This window comes from Pundamilia nyererei, unplaced genomic scaffold, assembly GCF_000239375.1.
Source record: "Pundamilia nyererei isolate P.nyererei 1_Seehausen unplaced genomic scaffold, PunNye1.0 scaffold00065, whole genome shotgun sequence".
NCBI lineage: Eukaryota > Metazoa > Chordata > Actinopteri > Cichliformes > Cichlidae > Pundamilia > Pundamilia nyererei.
In genome coordinates, this window is record NW_005187466.1 from 2,367,590 (window position 1) to 2,387,329 (window position 19,740).

Genomic DNA, 19,740 nt, shown 5'->3' on the forward strand with positions numbered 1-19,740 from the left:
TTCAGATAAAGTGGTCTTAAGAAATGGTTCCCCAGCCTTTCTGGAGGTCTTTCAAAGTTTCATTTACTTTGTTCATTGGCTGCTTTTTCATTCATTGTCAGACTAGTTTTTGTACCTGACCATTTTCAGATATTGACCTATAAATTATCAAAGCACAAAAAGAGACCTAAATCAACCAATGAATCAGCGTTGTGTCTACACACGACAGCTTACCAAAGAACCAACTTTAAGTAATGTCTTCAGACACTTTGTTGCTAGCAGGGTGTTGCCTGTACCTTTAAGTTCAGTTAGAATGTCACATTGTTTGTCACCATCTAGTGGTGGATCCGATTTACTGCAAAGTGTTCAACCCTTTAACTTTCACCTCTTAGGCAGATTTTGCAAGTTAAAGGGTTAACTTTAATATCACAACTTTTTTATAGTTTTATTGAATGTATTTATGTATTTATTTAAACGCTCCAGTAAAGTAAATTTAAAGAAATATATCAAACTAGTTTCGACCCAAATATATCACAAGAAGAGAAGAAACTTGTGTGTCTGTGACGGTAAATTGCAGACTGTTAAGTTGCTAGCATCACATTTAAGGTCTATTTTTAAAATTTGAATTTCTCATCAGCATCAGCACACATCAGACATTTTTTGGTAGGCGAGGTGTTTTGTAACGTGGCTGTTCAGAATACAGTCTAGACAACCAAAACATTTCTAACTGCACAACCACAACTCCATTGTGGCATATAGATATAGTCAAAATAGCCTGTGTTCAAACTGAGTGTTAAGATGGGAAGTACGGTGTAATACTCTTGACATCTGTAAAGAATATGTGTTTTTGTGTTCACATAATTAAATGATGATAATTTTAGGTTGATAATATGAATGCAGTCAATCATTCAGGTAAATTAAAATGAACATGCCTAGAGTTTGGCTTTTGTACTTATGTTTCGTGTCATTTTTGCCTAAATGTTACAAGGTTACTAATTGTTATGTAAAATATATATTTCTTCTTCTTCTTTTTTTTAAATAAAATGGTAAATCTGAGGCGTATGTCTCACAATTGAATAAACATTCAGTATTTGTACTTTTTTGTAATTGGTGTAAAAGGTGGAGAACTCCATTCTGACCAGTGGGGACATTATGTGACCTGAAAGATGTAGAACAGGGTGACGTGATGGAATCACAGACAGTACTGAGAAAAGCCATCAGTCCTCACAGCAACTGAAAACCCACACAGACACTTTTCTGTCATCTTTTTCATCCATGTTTCAACATTTGTCTTCAAACATGGCATCAACTAGCCTATCAGGTTACGCCAAAAAAATTACGTTTTTGAACAGTAAACTTGGAAAACTAAAATATAGTACTGAACAAAGCTCAAGTCTAGATGGTTATGAAATAAGGATTAGGTTCTGTGGCAGATAATCATCTCAACAAACACAGAACTTTGTGATTTCCGGGCTATTCTATCAGAAATGGAAACATGATTTAGTATCATGTAATGTACATAATTTTGACATATGAAATTGAAATCATATATATGTATCAGAATGTATGTTTCTATCAATCTATGTATCAGAATCTGAAAACTTTATTAATCCCTGGGGAATTTGTGTGTGTGGATTTATGTGTTGACAATATAATTATATGTTGGCTTTGACATGCTCTTTGTAACAGTTTGTTTCTCAGACTCTCAATTAAACCTACTGAGTTCCAGCGATGAGGTGCAAAACTTTCTCGGGGAAGGAAGCTTTGGAAAAGTCGTCAAGTGTGTCCACACTGTATCCAACACAGAGGTTCCTATCAAAAAAATTGAAGACAAGCCCGTGATCTCAAGCCCCGTGATTTTGTAAGGGGGACTAGATCATTCTTCCATGAAGGATTCATTTGTCTTGAATTTGAGCTCCTTGATCTTAGTCTGAAGGTGTATATGCAAGAGAGACTCTCACCCAGTTTCACATCAGGTTTGCCATCTTTACCTATTTCACTGTGTAAATACAAACTTTAAAAAAAAAAATTACTAATTTGCACAGATGTGTTTAGTTAGAACACATTTGTGTGATTCCAGCTGACCACAGCGTTGTTCCTGCTCGAGACCCTGAAAATCATCCATGCTCATATAAACCCTCAAAATATTATGGTTTTGGATTGCAGACAACAGCCACTGCAAGTCATGCTCATTGATTTTGGCCTGGCTCACCATGTCTCCGATGTTGTGCAAAGATCATGTGTGCAGTCCATGTGGTACATGCAACCTGGTTAACCTAACAAATAATGTTAAAAATATGCACAGAAAGCTGAAAACTGCATTTTTAAGTTTTGAATAATGAATGCCCTCATATGCAACTGCTTCACTTTGCAAAGTGAACTTAAAACAGTGGATTTGAGATATTGTTCTTCACTTCAACCTCTTCGATACATTAAAACCTATTTGCAGTTCTAGATATGTGTAAGAGAACTCAGTGGTTTCCCGCTTTTTCCTGGGAACAATGAATATGCTGTAGTAGATATCTTCTGCACAGAAGGGAAATAAGCGCTACTTAATCAAATCTTTATGATTTTTCCAGATGAGGTTCATTGTGGACAGTCTGAGTCAGCCACCAGATTATCAGTTAAGATAAGATAAGATAACCTTTATTAGTCCCTCACGTGGGAAATCTGTTGAACAGTGGACAAAAAAGCCCAAGGTTCATTCACCTTGAAAACAGATGTAACCAGGAGACCTGGAGATTAAAGGTCCCTACCTCCTTTCCTGCCTGCCTACCTACCTACAACTAACTTGTCTAACTTAACCACTACTTCTTTATAGACTTTTACAAAGAAACTGGGCACCACCATAGCGACACCAGATTTATTTGTCTCACTTCTTTAGAGGCCTTGAAGAAGGTAAGGGTTCTTTTTGGATCAGGCAGCCATTAATACAATATAGAATAGTTGCTACAAGGACATCTTCCACTGACTTTCATTATAATTCAAATGAATAAGTTTTATTAGAAAAAGGGAAACAAAAATCTAATTCAATTAAAAAAATGTGACTACAAAGAAAGTATTTTGGTAGCCAAGGAGCTAAAAATGATTTTAAATATTTAACATTTTCTTAATTCCTAAATTACATGTACTTACATGCGCATATACATGCACATCAGTTTAATCTAGAGGTGCCAGAACTATCTTGCTAAAGGGTACTGGATTACTTTGTAAAGTGAATCTTGTAAACAAGGATTGTTTTGGACTTTTGTTTTTGGTTTTACGAATGGATTATTTTCATCCAAGCCAGAAGTCTGAATTATTGTTAGTTTCTCTGACTTTTTAATCAAAACAGTATTGCCGGTTGGTGGTTAGGCTGAAAAACCATTGTGATCTTTGTTATTTATATTGAATATTTTTTAAAAAGTTCATAATTCATAAATCTATATTTAATGTCTCAAGTAAAAATGGCCATGAAATAGAAAAAGCTGTAAAACTTGTGAAAATACAGTTAAACAACCAAAATGTTTTTCCATCTTCACATTTTCCAAAGCCTTGACACTCCAGCCCTAAGGTGTCGTAGACATACATCGTTTTTATTTTTTGTTTTTATCTTTATTTTAAGAACATTGAATTTACAAGTAATAATTGAGCTCTATATATAAAACTGACATTGTCATTGACCCTGACATTAACACTGGGGCCCCAAGAAGCCAGTCACACTTTTCCCTCACTACGACATCCCTGCATTTTTGTTCATGTGACAGTGTTTACACGGTGTACTTAGAAAATATGATCTTATATCAGAGATATACATATTTAGAAACAGCTATTCTTAACTTTTAATCGTTTTTATCTTAACTTTTACTCTGAAGGGATTGGTTTTTACTTCCGGGTGGCCTCAGCCGTCTCTGCGTACTTATCGCACGCTCGCTTTTCCACTTTGACTCCTCTATTCTCTTGCAGCCTGCAGACTTCTGCTTCCAACTTCTTTCGCGCTTTACGTCAAGACAGGTGAGTAGGATGTTTATGGGATTCGTCAGAAGTTTACAGCGTGTCTGTAAACTCGACTTTGTATTTCCTCTGAAACAAACCGAAACTAAAGAAAGCAGTTTCGTACGTAAAGCTAACATTAAGCTAGCCTGTCAGGCGGGTGAGCGGCTGGCTCCTTCATGAAGTGTTTGGCCATGTTTTCTTTCTTTGTCCCTGTGCTGCAGCTTGCAGGATGCACTACTCACTTCCTCTCCGCTCTGTTCTACTACAGCTTTTTCTGTTTCATTTCGAAAACGAAATTTAAACATTAAAAGCTTAACTTTTATGACTGAACTTTGACCCATTACGTGCATTTATCTCTTTAAAACCAAGCACAGTTCCTTGACGATTGTTAGCGTTTCTTCGTATAAATTGTGACGAGGGAGAAATAATCCAGATTTATTCATACATCACTGAAAAGCATAGGCCTTTGGATTAATACCGACTGCTATTTGTTTAGTACAACGTATCTTATTTGCAAGTTTATCGTTTATTTGCACATTAATTTTGCATACAGGCAATAACTATCCAAAGTAACTGACCGCGCAATAATCCTCGGAAATAGTCTTTATAGGCACAGCAAGAACCCTGCCGTTGGTTTGTGCGTATCATGGTTATGTAACCTTGCTAATAGGCCATTGTTCCCTGCAGGCTGAACATGACTTGCATGTGACACTATCTGGGTCTGCTTAAGTTACCAAGTCTTTGAACCTCTGGGCCTCCTAAGAGCTGTAAAACCTGGCTCTTGGATTGAACCTCACCGCATTTCTTTTTCTTTTTCCAGTCTAAATCTCATATTTTTTTGTTTATCAGAGCTTCATCTCAGGCACCACCCAGCTGAATTTATCTGTGGTGGTCTGCAAGCATTAGGAGTTTTCTGGTAACTGTTTGTGCTGTTTCTCTTTCAGTCATTTGTCTCAAACACCATGTCTGCTGGAAACGCTAAGATTGGCTTCCCTGCCCCAAACTTCAAAGCCACAGCTGTAGTTGATGGACAGTTCAAGGACATCCAGCTGTCAGACTACAAAGGTTTGTAGCTACATCTGTTCTAATTGGCTCATTCTGGCTTTTATAAGCCTATACACTAACAGCTTATTCGACTAGAATTAATACTTAACATTGTTTTTATTTCCTCCTGTTGTGCTGCAGGGAAATATGTAGTTTTCTTTTTCTACCCCCTGGATTTCACATTTGTGTGCCCCACTGAAATTGTGGCCTTCAGCGACAGGGTAGAGGAGTTCCGCAACATCGGCTGTGAGGTTATTGGCTGCTCCGTGGACTCTCACTTCTCTCACTTGGCATGGTAAGAACTCACGGATAATGAAACATAATGAGCATTTGTGGGAATTTGACTACTTCCTGAGCTCTTTACCAATAATAACATCCACACTGCTCACATGTTAGCAGGTGGATTAAGCAGAACTTCAACAAAAGACTTTTTACCTGTATTACAGTGATTATCTTCGCAGGTGAACTGTATTGCTGACTCTTGTAATTTTAAACTAACTGGGAAGAGGTGACCTTAGTGAATCTTCACATGTGCATTTGAAAATCTACTTAACAAAACAGTTAAGTGAAAGCTGTTCTGTGCACTTGTCTGTCTTGCTGTTTTTATAGCGAGGCCGTCTTAGGCTGAACTTATCAGACGTTTATACAAGGTCCATCAAACTATCCTCGGTTGGCCGTTTCTGTTTAGACAGTTAAGGGTGAAGGATTTTGGCTGCTGTGAAGGAGTGCCCAGCCCAGTTTATCTGCAACGTGTTGATAAGGGCGGCATACAGCAGCTTCTAGAAGGCATAAGAAGACATGCGGCATTACACAACCTGCACAGGTCTTCATTTGGAATGTTGTGTTAAAGTTTAAATGCATTATATTTGATTAGGAAGATCAGTCGGTACGTTTCCTCACTCACCTGATCGGATTCATTACTTTAAAATAAGTGTATATAATATATTTAGTGGGGGGGGGGGTTTCAATGAGAAGAGATTGAATAAGCTGTAAAACCTCCATTCATCAATCTGAAGCAAAATGAGTATATATTATAACCAACAGTTAACTGCTAAAGCTCATAGTTAAAATTCTACACAACATATTTGCTATTAAATATACTGAACGATTAGTTTTGTCAGTCTGTCAGACACTTTATCATTTTATTGAATTTAATACCGTAGATGCCTTTCAAGACATTAAAATCAATGTGTCATAGATTTTTAAAAAGTCAACAATGGACAGGCTTTAATAAAAACGTCTTTTAAAGATGGGGAGAATCGATATTGTGACTGTGGTGCAGGCAAGTTCTAAAAATGAGAAGCAATTTGGGTGAAAGTTCTGAAGCAGGTGGTGAGAGCAATGAAGGAGGAGGAACTGAGTATGGGAACGTATGTAGATCAGAGACAGATGGATGTATGAGGTTATGGAGACAAGCAGAATCTTGAAATAATGTGGCATTGTACAGAAAGCCAATGAAGTTGTTATAGGATGGGAGTAATATGTTGGCGCATGTTCTGGTAATGACACAGCAGCTGCATGAACAAGATGAAGTCTGGAGAAGTTTGTGCCGTATACCAGAGAGGATAAAATTACAATAGGTAATCTGGCACGTAACCAGAGCACGTGCAAGAAAAGCTGTATTACTACCTGTAAGGAATGGGTGTAGCCAACTAATATTACATAAGTGGATATATGCAGACTGACAAATATTGATTTGCGTTTCAAAACTTTAGGTGATATTGAATTTAAACCCAACCTGACTCCTCACCGTCATCTTTGCCTGCTCTATTAGGCCCTGTGCTACTCTGTTTGATTGGCTAGTTAAGGTTAGAAAGATATTTCAGGGTCAAAGCTAACCAGTAGCAGAGGAAAGTGGTATCTTCGCTGAAGATGGTTTAGTTAACCTCAGAGTGTTGAATCTCACAACAGGCAGCAGAGACCAGAAGTGAGACATCTGTAAACTACATAAAACTGCAGTATGAGGAGAGTTTTCACCACATTATTATTTTGCTACTTGGTGTTTGTCAGACTGTCTTTTGAAGCATTGTGGAGAACCTCTGAATGCAGTGTGTCCTCATAAAGTTGAACAACTGATATGTTATCCTCTCAGACACCGCCTGTATCTTATCTCTAACGGCGTGTTAAATGACTCTCCCATTTCAGAGAACTACAAGGTCGAAGGGGTGGCAGGGCAAACGCAAGGTTTATCAACCAGGAGACCTTCCCTGTGGACATTACGTGTTTTGTACTTGTTTATAATAAAATAAATAAATAAATAAATGTTTGTTTGTTTTTGGGTTTTTTTTCCCTCTCTCTCTTCAGGGTCAACACACCAAGAAAACAGGGAGGTCTGGGTAACATGAAAATCCCCCTGGTATCGGACCTCAGCAAGTCAATCTCCAAAGAGTATGGTGTGCTGAAGGAAGATGAGGGCATCTCATTCAGGTCAGTTAAATGCCCTTTTAATATAAAATTATTTTAATAAAAACCCACTGGTTATTGTTAAAAAGCAGCTTGGTCTACTGATACTTTAAAGTATTTGTAAAAACTGCAACATCTTGTGAATTTCAGGGGTCTCTTTGTGATTGACGACAAGGGCGTCTTGAGGCAGATCACCATTAACGACTTGCCTGTGGGTCGTTCTGTGGACGAGACTCTGCGCCTGGTTCAAGCCTTCAAGCACACAGACAAATATGGAGAGGGTGAGTAAACTGCCGTACCTTCCCTCAGTTCATCCGTGTTTACTCAGCATACACTGGTGCTCAGGTTTAGTGGTATAACTTATTAATCATGCATTTGTCATAAAAATAACCCAAATACATGTCATTAATTTTACCTGTAACTTCAGATGCTCTAAACTGCACATCACACACTTAAAATGGAAATAGCTGATTGGTAAAATTGACTGCGAAGCTGTGGCTAGATTTGGCGGTTTAGTCCTTCCTGTGTTTCCCAACCAGTCACATATGTACTTTGTCCTTTAGATTGTACCAAGTTCAGTGTGTATAAATGTCAGCTTAAAGTAAACTTTGTCCCTCCTGCCACTTCACGCAGTGTGTCCTGCTGGCTGGAAACCCGGGAGCGACACGATCGTCCCCGACGTCGAGAAGAGCAAAGCATTCTTCTCCAAGCAGTAAATGTGAACGTCTCCTACTCTGCGGTTTTCTTCAACATAGCACTTGACCTCAGATGAGAGGGATGCCTATAAAGCAGTATCATCACGTCCAGACTAACCTGTTAAAACACACCTCAGCTTCATGTAGGGGGGAGGAAATGTTTTTTGTGGGGGTTTTTTCTTTCATGTCCAGTGTACAAACTTTTGGGTAACCTCATCGTCTTGATCACTGAAAGTATAGTTTTGTTGTTCCTTTTTCAAAGAAAGCACTGAAATTTGTTTCCTGGCTGTTGATAATAATTTGCTACCATCTTTATTAAAACCTGGAGGAAAGTTATGATCTCGTGTGTGTGTGGCTTATTTTGTTTTTTGTTTTTTTTTTGTTTTTTAATCAAAATGTGAATGCCTGTCCACTTGCAACCACTAGGTGGCGGCAGAACTCTTCTAAAGCTACTCTTGGCTCTTTTTCTTGGTGACTGAGAACTTAGTTCTTGGAATAAACCTTTTTATTTGTGTTTTTTATTGTGGTGTATCATTCTTGGCTCCTGTACCTGGCAGAAGATCTGAGTGCGTCACGAAGCTGCCAAGAGTTGGTTAATATTGGAGTTGCTGTGTTTGACTCAGCACAACAGCCTGTTATTGCCAAATGGTACTGAAGCACATTGGGAAAGATTACTGGATATGATTATATGATAATGACCGTCCTAACCACAACCTGTATTTCACAGTTCCACAAACATTTTTGATATCTCACTGTTTAATATTTCCGATTTCCTGATAACATTTGTCTTATTTACTAATTCAGAGAACAACGCTCCAGTACACAATCCTGCTTCTTTTACCGAATGTTCTCGGCTTACTGGAACATTTTCTCAGTTTTACGCGAGCCGATTCTTGTAACTCAAACTAGCTCTCAGTAATCAGTCTAACATGTTTATCTGGAACTTTTTTTTTAACCATTTTTCCTCACCTAGTGTTCTCACGGCTTGTTTTGGGAAAATGAAAGCAGAATGGGGAAACTCCCTTAACGCGAATAAACCACTCATTGACAAACCTTTTCAATTACACACACACTGTGGTGTAAAGGGGAGCGCGCAGCCCTTCTGACGGGCAATGTGGGAGGGAGTTCCCGGAAACCTATCGTGATGTGACGTTTGACAGCAACATGCACCATATATGGACTGACGCTTGTGCGTCAGTAAGGAAAAATCCTACGCTGGGACGTCTCCAACGTCAACCAACTTCTGGTGTTGTAAACTTCACTGCTGATCAGAGACAGCGGTGTGGTTTAATGCTCACGAGAAATACAATAATTTTTGAAGTGGCACTTAAAAAATACACGACCTCAAAAACACAGCAACACATTTCTTAATTTCATAATGTCATTTACTTAAATATTTACTGTACAGGTAAAAAACAAAAAACAAAAAAACAACAAGAATGGTCCATGAGGTTAACTCTAACACAAATAACTTACATAAAAAGCATCACAAATAGCAATTAAAGAAAATGTAAACAGGAAACGCCAAGACGACACTTTCAAAAACTTATTCAAAAATGCCCTAAGTGTTTTAGTCTTGTATTATTTCTGTGTATGGGTGATGTTTCTTTAGACGGCAGAAATCACAATAATCCAGTTTTCATACTAAAAACGTATAAAGACCAGGTTGGGTTGTCAGTCCAGGTACTGTCCAGTGTTTTAATAAGTGCATTATTTCTTCAATAAGACTTTACTTTGGGTGCTAGCATGAGCTGGCAGCCACTGCTCACATGCGTCATGACTTTCTGTTTGAGTTGGGCCACCTGTTCCCGCAGTAGAGAAGCCGTGCTTGACAGTCCAGCGTTATCATTTTTCAACACTTTAACCTTGTCTTCGAGACGGGCGATGCGCTCCAATTTGCGCCTCCGACACTTTGAGGCTGCGAGCCGGTTCCTCAGCCGCTTGCGCTCCGCTTTTACCCGCTCCTGATTCTCCATGTCGATAGGGGACATGGGCGGAGAGCTGTTGTCGCTGCTCTGCATGTCGGGGACTGTCTGGGGCTCCTCTTTCATCCCTCCGAACCGCTGAGGGTGGATGCCGGCCCCGGCCAGTGAGTGCTGGAAGTGGTGTGATCCGTGCGCAACGGCTTGAGGATGCTGGTGGTACTGGTGATGAGGCAGGTAGCTGATGGTGGTGGAGGGATAGCTGGCAGCAGAGGTCAGGCTGGGGTTCGTGGTGCAGCTGCTCAGGGTTGTATACTCAAGCGGCTCCGGTTGCATGGATGAGCCGAACACCGAGACTGGAGCCGAGCAGCCAACCCCGCCTGTGCCGATGGACACGTTTGGAGGAGCCATCTGGTTCATCTTGTGTAGGTCGTCCAACGCTTTAACAAAACCTTCGGCAAAGCCCTCCTGCTCCTCCGTGATCCCGCGGTTGTACAGGTACTGAGCAGGTGTCGGCGTAGTGATGACCCCGTTGCTGCTCTGGACGATCAGTCGCTCTAATTCAGGAGAGGCGAGCTTCAGAGAGCCCACTTCTGCCGTCCCCGCTGGATAGAAATCACTGTCGGCGCGCAGGTGCTGTGACTTGAAGTTTGAGTTCCGATATGTATCGGAGAAGTTCAAGTTCATATTCTGCTTAAGCAGCTTGTAGTCCTGCAGGGCTGCGCCTGGATGGCCATAAGCAGAGAGAAACGAGTCGTCATAAAAAGGCTGTTCCATTATTGTGGACATATTTCAAATCAGACAGTCAAATACAAGAGTGCGCTGCAAAAGATGTTGCTCGGACACCGAGGCTTCAGTGTCCCAAAATGAGTCAATCTCCAGCACAAAAGTCCCGCTGTATTACTATACTGAAGACCAAAGCTATCAAAACAGAGCAAAACTTCCAAATAGTGGAACTGTACTGTACCAAGTCGTCGATTTGTACCTTTAGTTGGAATCAAAGCGGAGTCCAGTGACTAACTCAGATGTTTTCATTCCACTCGTGAGAAGGAGAGTCTGTTCTTCTACAAGTGTGCGCTCCACTTGTGTTTCCTTGTTAATGACAGGCGGCTGACGCGCTCTGCTGTATTTATATAAGCCCTCCAGAAGACGCTCTGATTGGCTGTTTCTGTATTGTCTCCGTCTGATCTTGACTTGACGCAGCTTCCAGGAAAAACGGACTGTAAACACGACAAGACGTATTCGGCGCGGGGGAAACTGAGTCCAGGTAAGCATAAACACATAAAATAGGCTCCCTCAAGCATTCACACTCATAGTCATTTTTAACAAGTCACTTGAAATGTTACCAATAGCCCAAAAGCGACTCAAAGCCAACCACAAACGGCAACGAGCGCTTTCCAGCTCTGTTCGGACACCTAAACCGCTGCCACTTTGCCTTTCATCCTTAACAGTAATCCCACCAGTCAAGATATATAATCTGGTGCTGAGTCATGTGCTACAAACTGACATCAGCCGGTCCATATTTGGCTATCCTGGCGCACCGGTTCCTCAATGACAGGAGCAGGAAGCCAATCCCATCCTGGCGCACTTCCAGCTCCATCTCTGGGGGATGTGGGAGGAGAAGGGGGAGGAGGTTCGTCGCTGCCCCGCTTTACCCCGCAGGCAGGGAGAGGATGGGTAACTCTTGGGCGAGATGTCTTCAAAAACGCACGAAGCCTAACGGGTGTCTGGCAAGGGAGGACATGTTCGGTGAATCAGAGCAAACTATTAGTGCATTAAAAAAAGCAAAAAAATGTAATAAACAACCTTTAAGGCTTACACTCATAAGATTGAGGGAGATAATAGTCAGCCAACTTGAATTCAGTGCTCGGTACTTTGAATTTACCATGTTTACTTGCTCATGTGTTATTTATGTTTAATTAACAGTGTAAGTGTAGCCTTCTGAACCTACTGTGTTCCTATGGCAGCATGAAAACATGACACAACCTCTCAGGTATTTCAGTCTAAAGACACGTCACGTGCCCCCAACACCTGTTTGATAGAAAGACGTCTTTGTCTCCCCCGTATGGTAATGACTTCTGAATCACGACCCAGAAGGCCATGCGCACACGCACATCCATATTTTTTCTTCAGTTTTTTCTGTCTTCTGCTTACCTTGTCCTTAGGTCACATTCTGTTTTGATCATGAGTGTACATGTGTTTCCGTTATGGCGGAACCAGAAGAAGTCTAGCTGCATTCTTTAATCGTTTAAAACTTTTTTTTTCGGTATCTTGTATAATATTAGAGACTTCTGCCAGGCTTCGCCATGTGAGTAAGGAAAATGTGGCTGATAGCTGGGTAATTGCAGGTCTTTTGGATGGCATACTTCAGCATTTTAGTGCTGTAATTTGATCACAAAAGGCAGATTAAATAAGAAAACTCAATGTAGAAAGCACAGAAAACACAAGGTGAGATATTTTGACTTTTATTTCCAAGAATGGAATTATTGGAAATGAAATTCACAGAACTCCATAAATCTGAACAACTCTACTTCTGAATCCTACATTTTCTACATCTTTCTTTGCCTCTGCAATTCAAGCCACACACACCATGTTTGAAAATACCTGATTATTATTTTAAGTCTCTTGTGAGATAACCTGATGTTATCACAGTTATTTGTCAGGGTTATTTGTCAGACTTTTATGAGCTCCTCAAAATACACAAATACAGCAATGCATGAAGATACTGGTGAAAAAAACTGATCTTCATGTGGAAAATTGGTTTAGTGAACCTTAAACCCTCCAAGAAGAAAAATGAACATACTCAAATTCAGTCTGAAATATCTCCACAGCAATAAAATGAACAACCTTGATCTCCATGGCTGAGAGACTTTTGGGGGAATTTGGATACAATGAATACAATAAACCTCCCAGTCCCCATTACGAGGCCAGTGGAAGAGTGGTAAAACTCCAGAGTGCACTTGCATTTTTATTTCCACTTGATCGAAGCCAAATTACAGACTACAGAGACACTGATATTACTGAGGCTATTTTAAGACTTAAAACTGCTGCAGAAATTAAGGAAAATAAACAATATATCCATTTTAATGTTTCATTTCAAGATCCAAGTTTGTAGCCATCCAAAAATGCTACCTATTCTGTTTTTTAAATGGACCCAAAACACACACCTCCTGATTGAAGGATGCCTAGTACTGATTAGCGGCCACACAAATTTCATGAGATTGCATTCACTGAATGCGGCGTCCACATCAGCGACAGGCTCAGTTGAAAATTGCAGTAGTTACTTGAAAACAGCTCTAAGTTACCTTGATTCAGCTGTGCCTCTTACCACATTCTAGGTGTTGCTGTTACTTTTACTGTTTTATTATCCTCAATACTTTACACCCGCTTTTTTTTTTTTAAATGATGTGAGTCTAAGTTGAAGTTTGGTCAGCTATCATGCAGTGGTCAGCCTGTCAGTGTGGACAACACCAGGGGAAACAGAGAAACAGAAGTAGTTCAGGGAAACAGGGCAAGGTATCAGTCAGTGGTCAGTTCCACTTTCAGAGTGATCTCATCCACTTACTAAAAGTCACGATAGTCACTGCTTTGAGATAGCACAAAATTGTGACCTCTTCTCACTCATGGCTTGATACTGACAGCTGTTTGCCTCAGATAAGATGGTAAATAGTGCGATTATTTCTGGTAATATTTTTGTATATGATATAATCTAATGTATATTATTGTGTTGAGTTTTTTTGTCTTTTCTTTTTTTGGCAGATTAGGAGACTGAGAATCTCATACCTGTTCTAATCAAGGAAATGAAAATGCTTTCTCTGGCTGGGATATTTACAGCATATAAAGCTTCTTATTTGGCATCCCTAATTGCATCGTTGTTCTGTTCTGAAACATTTCTTGCTCCCGTGCACATGATTATGTATGGCAATAGACAGAAATTCACAGAATTACTGAGCAAACACCTCATACATGCAATTCTGTCACTTTCTTTGAACACTGGTATGATTCAGGTTGACAGATAGGACGGCAAAGAACAAAAGCAGCAGCCACAAAAATTAAGAACAGTAAAGGATGAAAGCATCCAAGAAGCATGTAGGTGATATAAACCACATCAGCGTCGACAGAAGCTGTGGCTAAACTGTATAAAGATAGTTTCTGGTTTTTCTGATTGTTTGGTTTGTCAGTGGCTATTAGCACATCACTGACTGAACCCAGCAGAGACACTGAAGTGAGGTAGGAGTCCTTAACAGCACATAAGAGAAAGTAATTAAATTTGTCACAGCTGTAAAGTGTGTCATTTAGAAGAAAGTCTATAATGTCAGTGAGACACCTGTATTAGTTTAATTCTGAGTCAGACTTCCAAAACATTTTTTTTACTGAGAATTGAGCGATCTGGATATTGCCTGCACTGCTGACATTTAACCACAGTATGAGATGAAGTGCAATAATTGAAGCATTAGAGCCGATATGAGTTTACAGGAAATTAGAGAGTCTGATTTGCAAAATTCAGGTTGTTTGGAAGAATTAACAGGAAAAGTGATGGCTTGAATTCCTTTCTTTTGTGTAAATGTTCTCTTGCCAGAAGGAAAATGCTGTTTGATTGCGTCTTTTCCAACCATTTTCTTTTATGCGTCTGTTTGACTTTAAACAAAACTTTAAAAAGGACAAAAGTGAAAAAATGCCTGTAAGCTGCTGATGTTCATTTGGCCTTGATCTCAACTTTAACTCCCTCCTGTCCTTCTCTCCTACACAGCTTATTCAGGCACTAAAACACTTCCTTGCTTAAGCAAATGAACTAGAACTAACATCTCTCCTGTGTTTTTGGCAAGGTCCTCCATGCTGGAAGCTCAATGACCTGGAAGGGGCCTGTAGGTGTGGTGAGTAAGGTGGGGGTGTTCGTCAGGGCAAAAAAGCTGGCTGTCCCCTTAAGGAGTGGACAGCTCACTGCCCCGCGCAGCATAATAAGTCAAAGGACTGTTAGTCAGTCCTTAAAGACTGTGAGGGTCATTTTAAATCAACGCATTTAAATCAATTTCTCTTCCACCCCCCTACCCTTCCCTCCGCACTAAACCCCTCCATACACCAACAGCCCTTTACTTTCCTTCTTCCTCCCCTTCATTATTATTTGGCTGCCCGTGGGAAATTGAGCCGCCCTGTGCATGTAATCGCTTTAATGAATGCATGTTTAATCAGCATATTTTTCATCTTTAGCTCCCAGATAGTGCCAAGTAGCCTTGTAGCAACGAGAGACCTTTAGCACAAGGCATGATGACTGCTGGGGCCAAATGAGCGTGGCAGGAAAAGACAGTCAGACCCAGCTGTCCCCGCAGGCTGACGTAACACATATGGAGCTGTCTTTCCCACTTCCTTTCCATCTACACGGATGCTTTAACTCCATGTCACTCTGCCAGTCTCAAAGAAAAAAGGCAAACAGCAGGAAGTGGGGCAATTAGATCTAATCTGATTTTACATGCTCATTTGGTTATTAATTGAGCTGGCTCCTTGTTGCTTTTTTGTTTCAAAAAGATGAAAATATCATAATTATCATCAGTAGGAAGAGAACTGTAAGTGCAGTGACGTTAACCACGAGCTTCAGAATCGTTTGATGCGTCACTTTTCAATCAAAGCAGTTGGAGACTGCAATATCAATGTCAATCCATTATTAATGATTGCTTACTGATCTGTTACCTAATACCAGAACTCGAGTATATTGCCTTGCTGGCAGCTTCTTGAGGCGCTACGCGGAGTGTGTCCTAAATGCTACATAACAACATGAACAATGACAGTGTTACGTGTTAACTCGTTAATGTTCACAATCTAACTTTTAGTGGGAACATGCTAATGTTTTCTAATTAGCTCTAACATAAAGTTCAGGAGTTTTGTCACAAATAGAGAAAAAAACCAAAAGTCATTTTCGGACTGCAGCTTTGAAGTTTTCTAGAGATTTCCTGATTGAGGTGTAGTGAGAGGACGAATGTCTGGCACAATCAGTGGATCAGTTATGAAAATGTTTTAACGCTCTAGTTTCATAATATAAAGTCCATTTCTTGTTTTGTGCCACAAGTGTGAAAGGAAACACAAACAGCTCTTTTTCTTCTTTTTTTTAACATGAAAATTCCTTCAACAATTTAAAAGAAATTTTATTCAAAACCACAAATATCAACTTTATACTGGAATTTGGGAGAAATTAGCCAAAAATCAATAAAACACATCCTATAATGATCACAAATGTCTAATTTATCTAATCATTTTCAGTCCTTCAGCAGCTTTGCAAACATGGTTCTCTTTGCAAAGCTGCAAATTTCCCCTGTCATTGACTCAAACATTAAAGGAAAATTGTGACTTTTTGATTAATTACAAAACCCCGACTTTATAACCCCTGTTCCTGTTCCTGCAGTAAACATGGCAACAATTAAAACAAAACACACAGACTGTCTCAAAATGGTCCGTGACTTGTATTAATGATTTCTTAAAAATAGTGCTAAAATGAAAAAGGTGAGCAAGAAGTCAAACACTCCATTTTCCGCAAACTCATCCAAACAAGACACGTCAAACCTTTGTTGTGAAACTATGAGGGAGGGCTGACATACTGTAAATGACTAAAAGACTCAGACTGTTGTGACATAAAGAGTGGCTTAACCTTTAGTACATACGCCCATGTCATTGTGAATACAAGGCAATACAATCGTCAGATAACATCTGAACTGAGATTATAGTGGGATTCAGGCTTTCTTTAAACTGCTGGATCAGGGAGAAGAGATGCTGTGTATTGCGGATGTTTGATTCCTGTCTGACACCAACCGAGAGTTCCTCTTTGTGTGAAATTTGGAGAAGTGAATGTGAGCTGGCAGGGGGCCAGGGTGTGGAGGATTTGGGTACACCACATTTTCATTTCCCCAGTAAGTTGCAGTAATGGGTCAGCTGTGGTACCAGTGTGGCAACAGCAAGCTTTGAAGGAAGGGTTCAGGTCAGGAATCAAGCAAAAGGACGCGCAAGCCCAAAATACATTTGAGAACAAATATTAATGATTCAATGAGAAACTCCAGGTGCTTTATGGACTTTATTGACCTTTAAAAGTCACAAATGACTTTCAAAAGTCATAAACAAAGTCATAACGCAGTAGTCCTTATTGCAGTGCTGTAACTGCTTGCCATGTCTTAGTTGCCGTGGATATATGATTTGATGTCTTACTGCAACTCAGTGTAGTTGCATGGCGGTTTTCCCTCCTGTTTTCAGTCTTTATGCTAAGGCAGGCTTACTATTGATTGTTTTTTATCCAACAGGATCTGAGTGATGTAAACTTCTTTGCTGAGAGAGTGTTTTATTTTAATTGCAAGGGAACCCACCTAAAACTCAAAAAAGGAAGTGACTCTGTGCAAAAACAGTCCATCACTACAAGCATCTGAACAGCCTGTCTGACAATTCATCCAATAGCTCTATTATAATATAATATAATAATAATTATATAATAATTTGGGAGAGGAATAATTTTTCTCTCTGCAGACACAAACCTCCAAGGTGACCAGAAGACTAAGGAAAGCTACATATCTGTGTTTTCCATTTAAAAGCTCTGTTGCATATCTGGGAATACAGTCACAGCTTCTGGCAGAAAATGAATCATTTCCAAAAATGTTTCAATGCAGACGGTATGTCTTTCTATCAATAAGCTCTCACATAGCTTTCCTTTGTAGTGAGTAACTTACTTCATGTACTCGTGACACAGTATGCTGTTGCATGTCTATCTTGGATTTTAGATTACTGTAATTAACATTATTATTGAGAGCAGGAGCAGGGCTGTGATTTATTTTCATCATGTTAAGGCTTCATCTGTGGGCATGAATTTATCTGTGCCTTTTGGATTTGTGCGCATGCGATTTCACAGGAGCAAATCGCTCCTGTGAAATTAAGAAAGAGCTAAAATATATGTTGACCTGTGAGAAAGAGAACTCATTCACATGATGGTTGATCATAACATTAATCACAGTAGCGGGTAAATGACTTGGTTATTTACTCTCGGGATGTCAAATGAGAAGCTGTGGTATTGGTTTGAGGTGAGAGCCTCACTTCAGCCTACACAATTTCCCAGCAGGTAATTTAAATGAGAAATGGTAGCTATGTTTATCTTTCAGGGCAGAGTTAGTGTTGCTAATGTTAGATTATGTTACTGATATAGAAAAAAGTTTGAAACCCAAACAGCATACCCAGGAAACAGATTTCCAGGATATCTTGGAAATCTGTTCGTGTGTTGTATTTACATAAATGCAATTTTAAAAGTTTTTGATTTGTGTGTAATTTTCTTTGTTCCCTGATTTCTAAAACGTGAGGGAACAATTTAATAAAAACAAAAATGAAATATTCTGAGTAGTGGTGAGAGTTAGGGTTAGAGTAAAGGCTTGGGGTCATCACCGATGACGACTTAGACCTCAGAAGTTTAACTGCCATGCAACCGAGAGCACCTTCATTATGAGAAATGTTTACCAAAGAGACACACAAAGGGGGAGGACAGTCTATCTAATTGCGTGTTTACTAGAGATCAATGTTGCGAGTCTTGGTGAAACTGTGTAGGCGCCAAAAGCGCATTTTTGATGCACTTCACTGTCACTGATGATCATTGAACTCAGCACTTCTGAACTCCATTGCTTCCTGGAAAAGAAAGAGACGTGCATAGAAACAGATGCCATGGTATAATAATATAGCTGTTGCCATTATCATCAAAGTCTGAGTGTTGTGCACTAGCAAACGGGAGCTATATATACAGAGAGAGGGAATCTAGACGACTTGCTAATTTACGTTCAGTGGGTTCAGTGGTTCAACGGTGGTTCCCCACCCATTGATTCATTCATCAGAACAGCAAGTTCATCATGCTGTACTCAATGCAGCCATGTACATTTTGATAACAGTGCTGAATCCTGATGGCCACTCTGTTCCAGATGACCGCTTCTTAAAGAGACTCAAAATCAGATTATTGATGTTGTTAAACTTTTAAATAAGCATGTGCAACTTCGAAGTTACTGTTTCGATTTCTAAAGCAATTTCATTACAGCGTACCAACCAACAATATCAAATACTTAACACAAAACTAAGATAATATTATTTTCGTATTCAAATTTCTTACAGTGAGAGGGGTTACAGTCATAATACATGCTAAGTTAATCTCCTAATTAGTCATTCAAGCCCCTCAAACTTTCATCTGAATTCAGGAGTAAGAAGCGTTTCACTCAACCTCATTATTTACTGTCTGTTTCACAGCAATGTAGCGATGACACCAGCAAGTGAAGCCCACTTCTATTTAACTTACCAGAAGTGGTTCACCAGCTTGGGTTTTCACACACAGTCGCATATATGTGCGCGCACTCACACACACACTCACACACGCCGACAGGAACTTTCCTGTCAAAGGATAGTTGTTCTCATACTAAGAAAGCCAAGTGAGAGAGTACAAAGGCGGTCAAAGGGGATTGCTTTTTATATCTACATGCACTGAATGCCTTCACGCAGCGCTATAACTGGCTTCCGCAATAATTTGGGCCAACCTGTAAACGAATCAAACTGTGAAAAGAGGCATTTCAGTCCTTAAATGAGCAGCCTGCTCCATCATTTACTGGATCTGCTGTTTTCAAGTCTTTTTACTGACGTTTGTGTGTGTGTGTGTGTGTGTGTGTGTGTGTGTGTGTGTGTGTGTGTGTGTGTGTGTGTGTGTGTGTGTGTGTGTGTGTGTGTGTGTG

The 19,740-nt window shown here is 39.8% G+C and overlaps 2 protein-coding genes across 3 annotated transcripts; one reads left to right on the top strand and one right to left on the bottom strand.

The window, feature by feature from the left end:
* Positions 1–3,842: 3,842 nt before the first annotated feature.
* On the top strand, positions 3,843–8,433 carry prdx2 (peroxiredoxin 2). The gene is made up of 6 exons (XM_005735828.1): positions 3,843–3,972; positions 4,899–5,019; positions 5,140–5,293; positions 7,303–7,425; positions 7,552–7,682; positions 8,035–8,433. The coding sequence occupies exons 2-6, from the start codon at positions 4,917–4,919 to the stop codon at positions 8,115–8,117; spliced, it is 594 nt and encodes a 197-aa protein (XP_005735885.1). The 5' UTR covers positions 3,843–3,972; positions 4,899–4,916; the 3' UTR covers positions 8,118–8,433.
* A 1,028-nt stretch (positions 8,434–9,461) lies between these two features.
* On the bottom strand, positions 9,462–11,461 carry LOC102206096 (transcription factor jun-B-like). 2 transcript variants are annotated; one of them, XM_005735830.2, is made up of 2 exons: positions 11,004–11,461; positions 9,462–10,743 (listed from the first exon to the last, which is right to left on the bottom strand). In XM_005735830.2, exon 2 carries the CDS (start codon positions 10,703–10,705, stop codon positions 9,815–9,817), a length of 891 nt encoding a protein of 296 aa, XP_005735887.1. In that variant the 5' UTR covers positions 10,706–10,743; positions 11,004–11,461; the 3' UTR covers positions 9,462–9,814. The 2 variants fall into 2 exon arrangements, with proteins under 2 accessions (XP_005735887.1, XP_005735886.1); XM_005735829.2 differs by having other exon boundaries at positions 9,462–11,461.
* Positions 11,462–19,740: the final 8,279 nt, after the last annotated feature.

Coding starts and splice junctions, on each gene's coding strand:
- prdx2 (XM_005735828.1), top strand. CDS start 4,917: ATGTCTGCTGGAAACGCTAAGATTGGCTTCCCTGCCCCAAACTTCAAA. Junction 5,020..5,139: donor CCAGCTGTCAGACTACAAAG/GTTTGTAGCTAC, acceptor GTTGTGCTGCAG/GGAAATATGTAGTTTTCTTT. Junction 5,294..7,302: donor CACTTCTCTCACTTGGCATG/GTAAGAACTCAC, acceptor CTCTCTCTTCAG/GGTCAACACACCAAGAAAAC.
- LOC102206096 (XM_005735829.2), bottom strand. CDS start 10,807: ATGTCCACAATAATGGAACAGCCTTTTTATGACGACTCGTTTCTCTCT.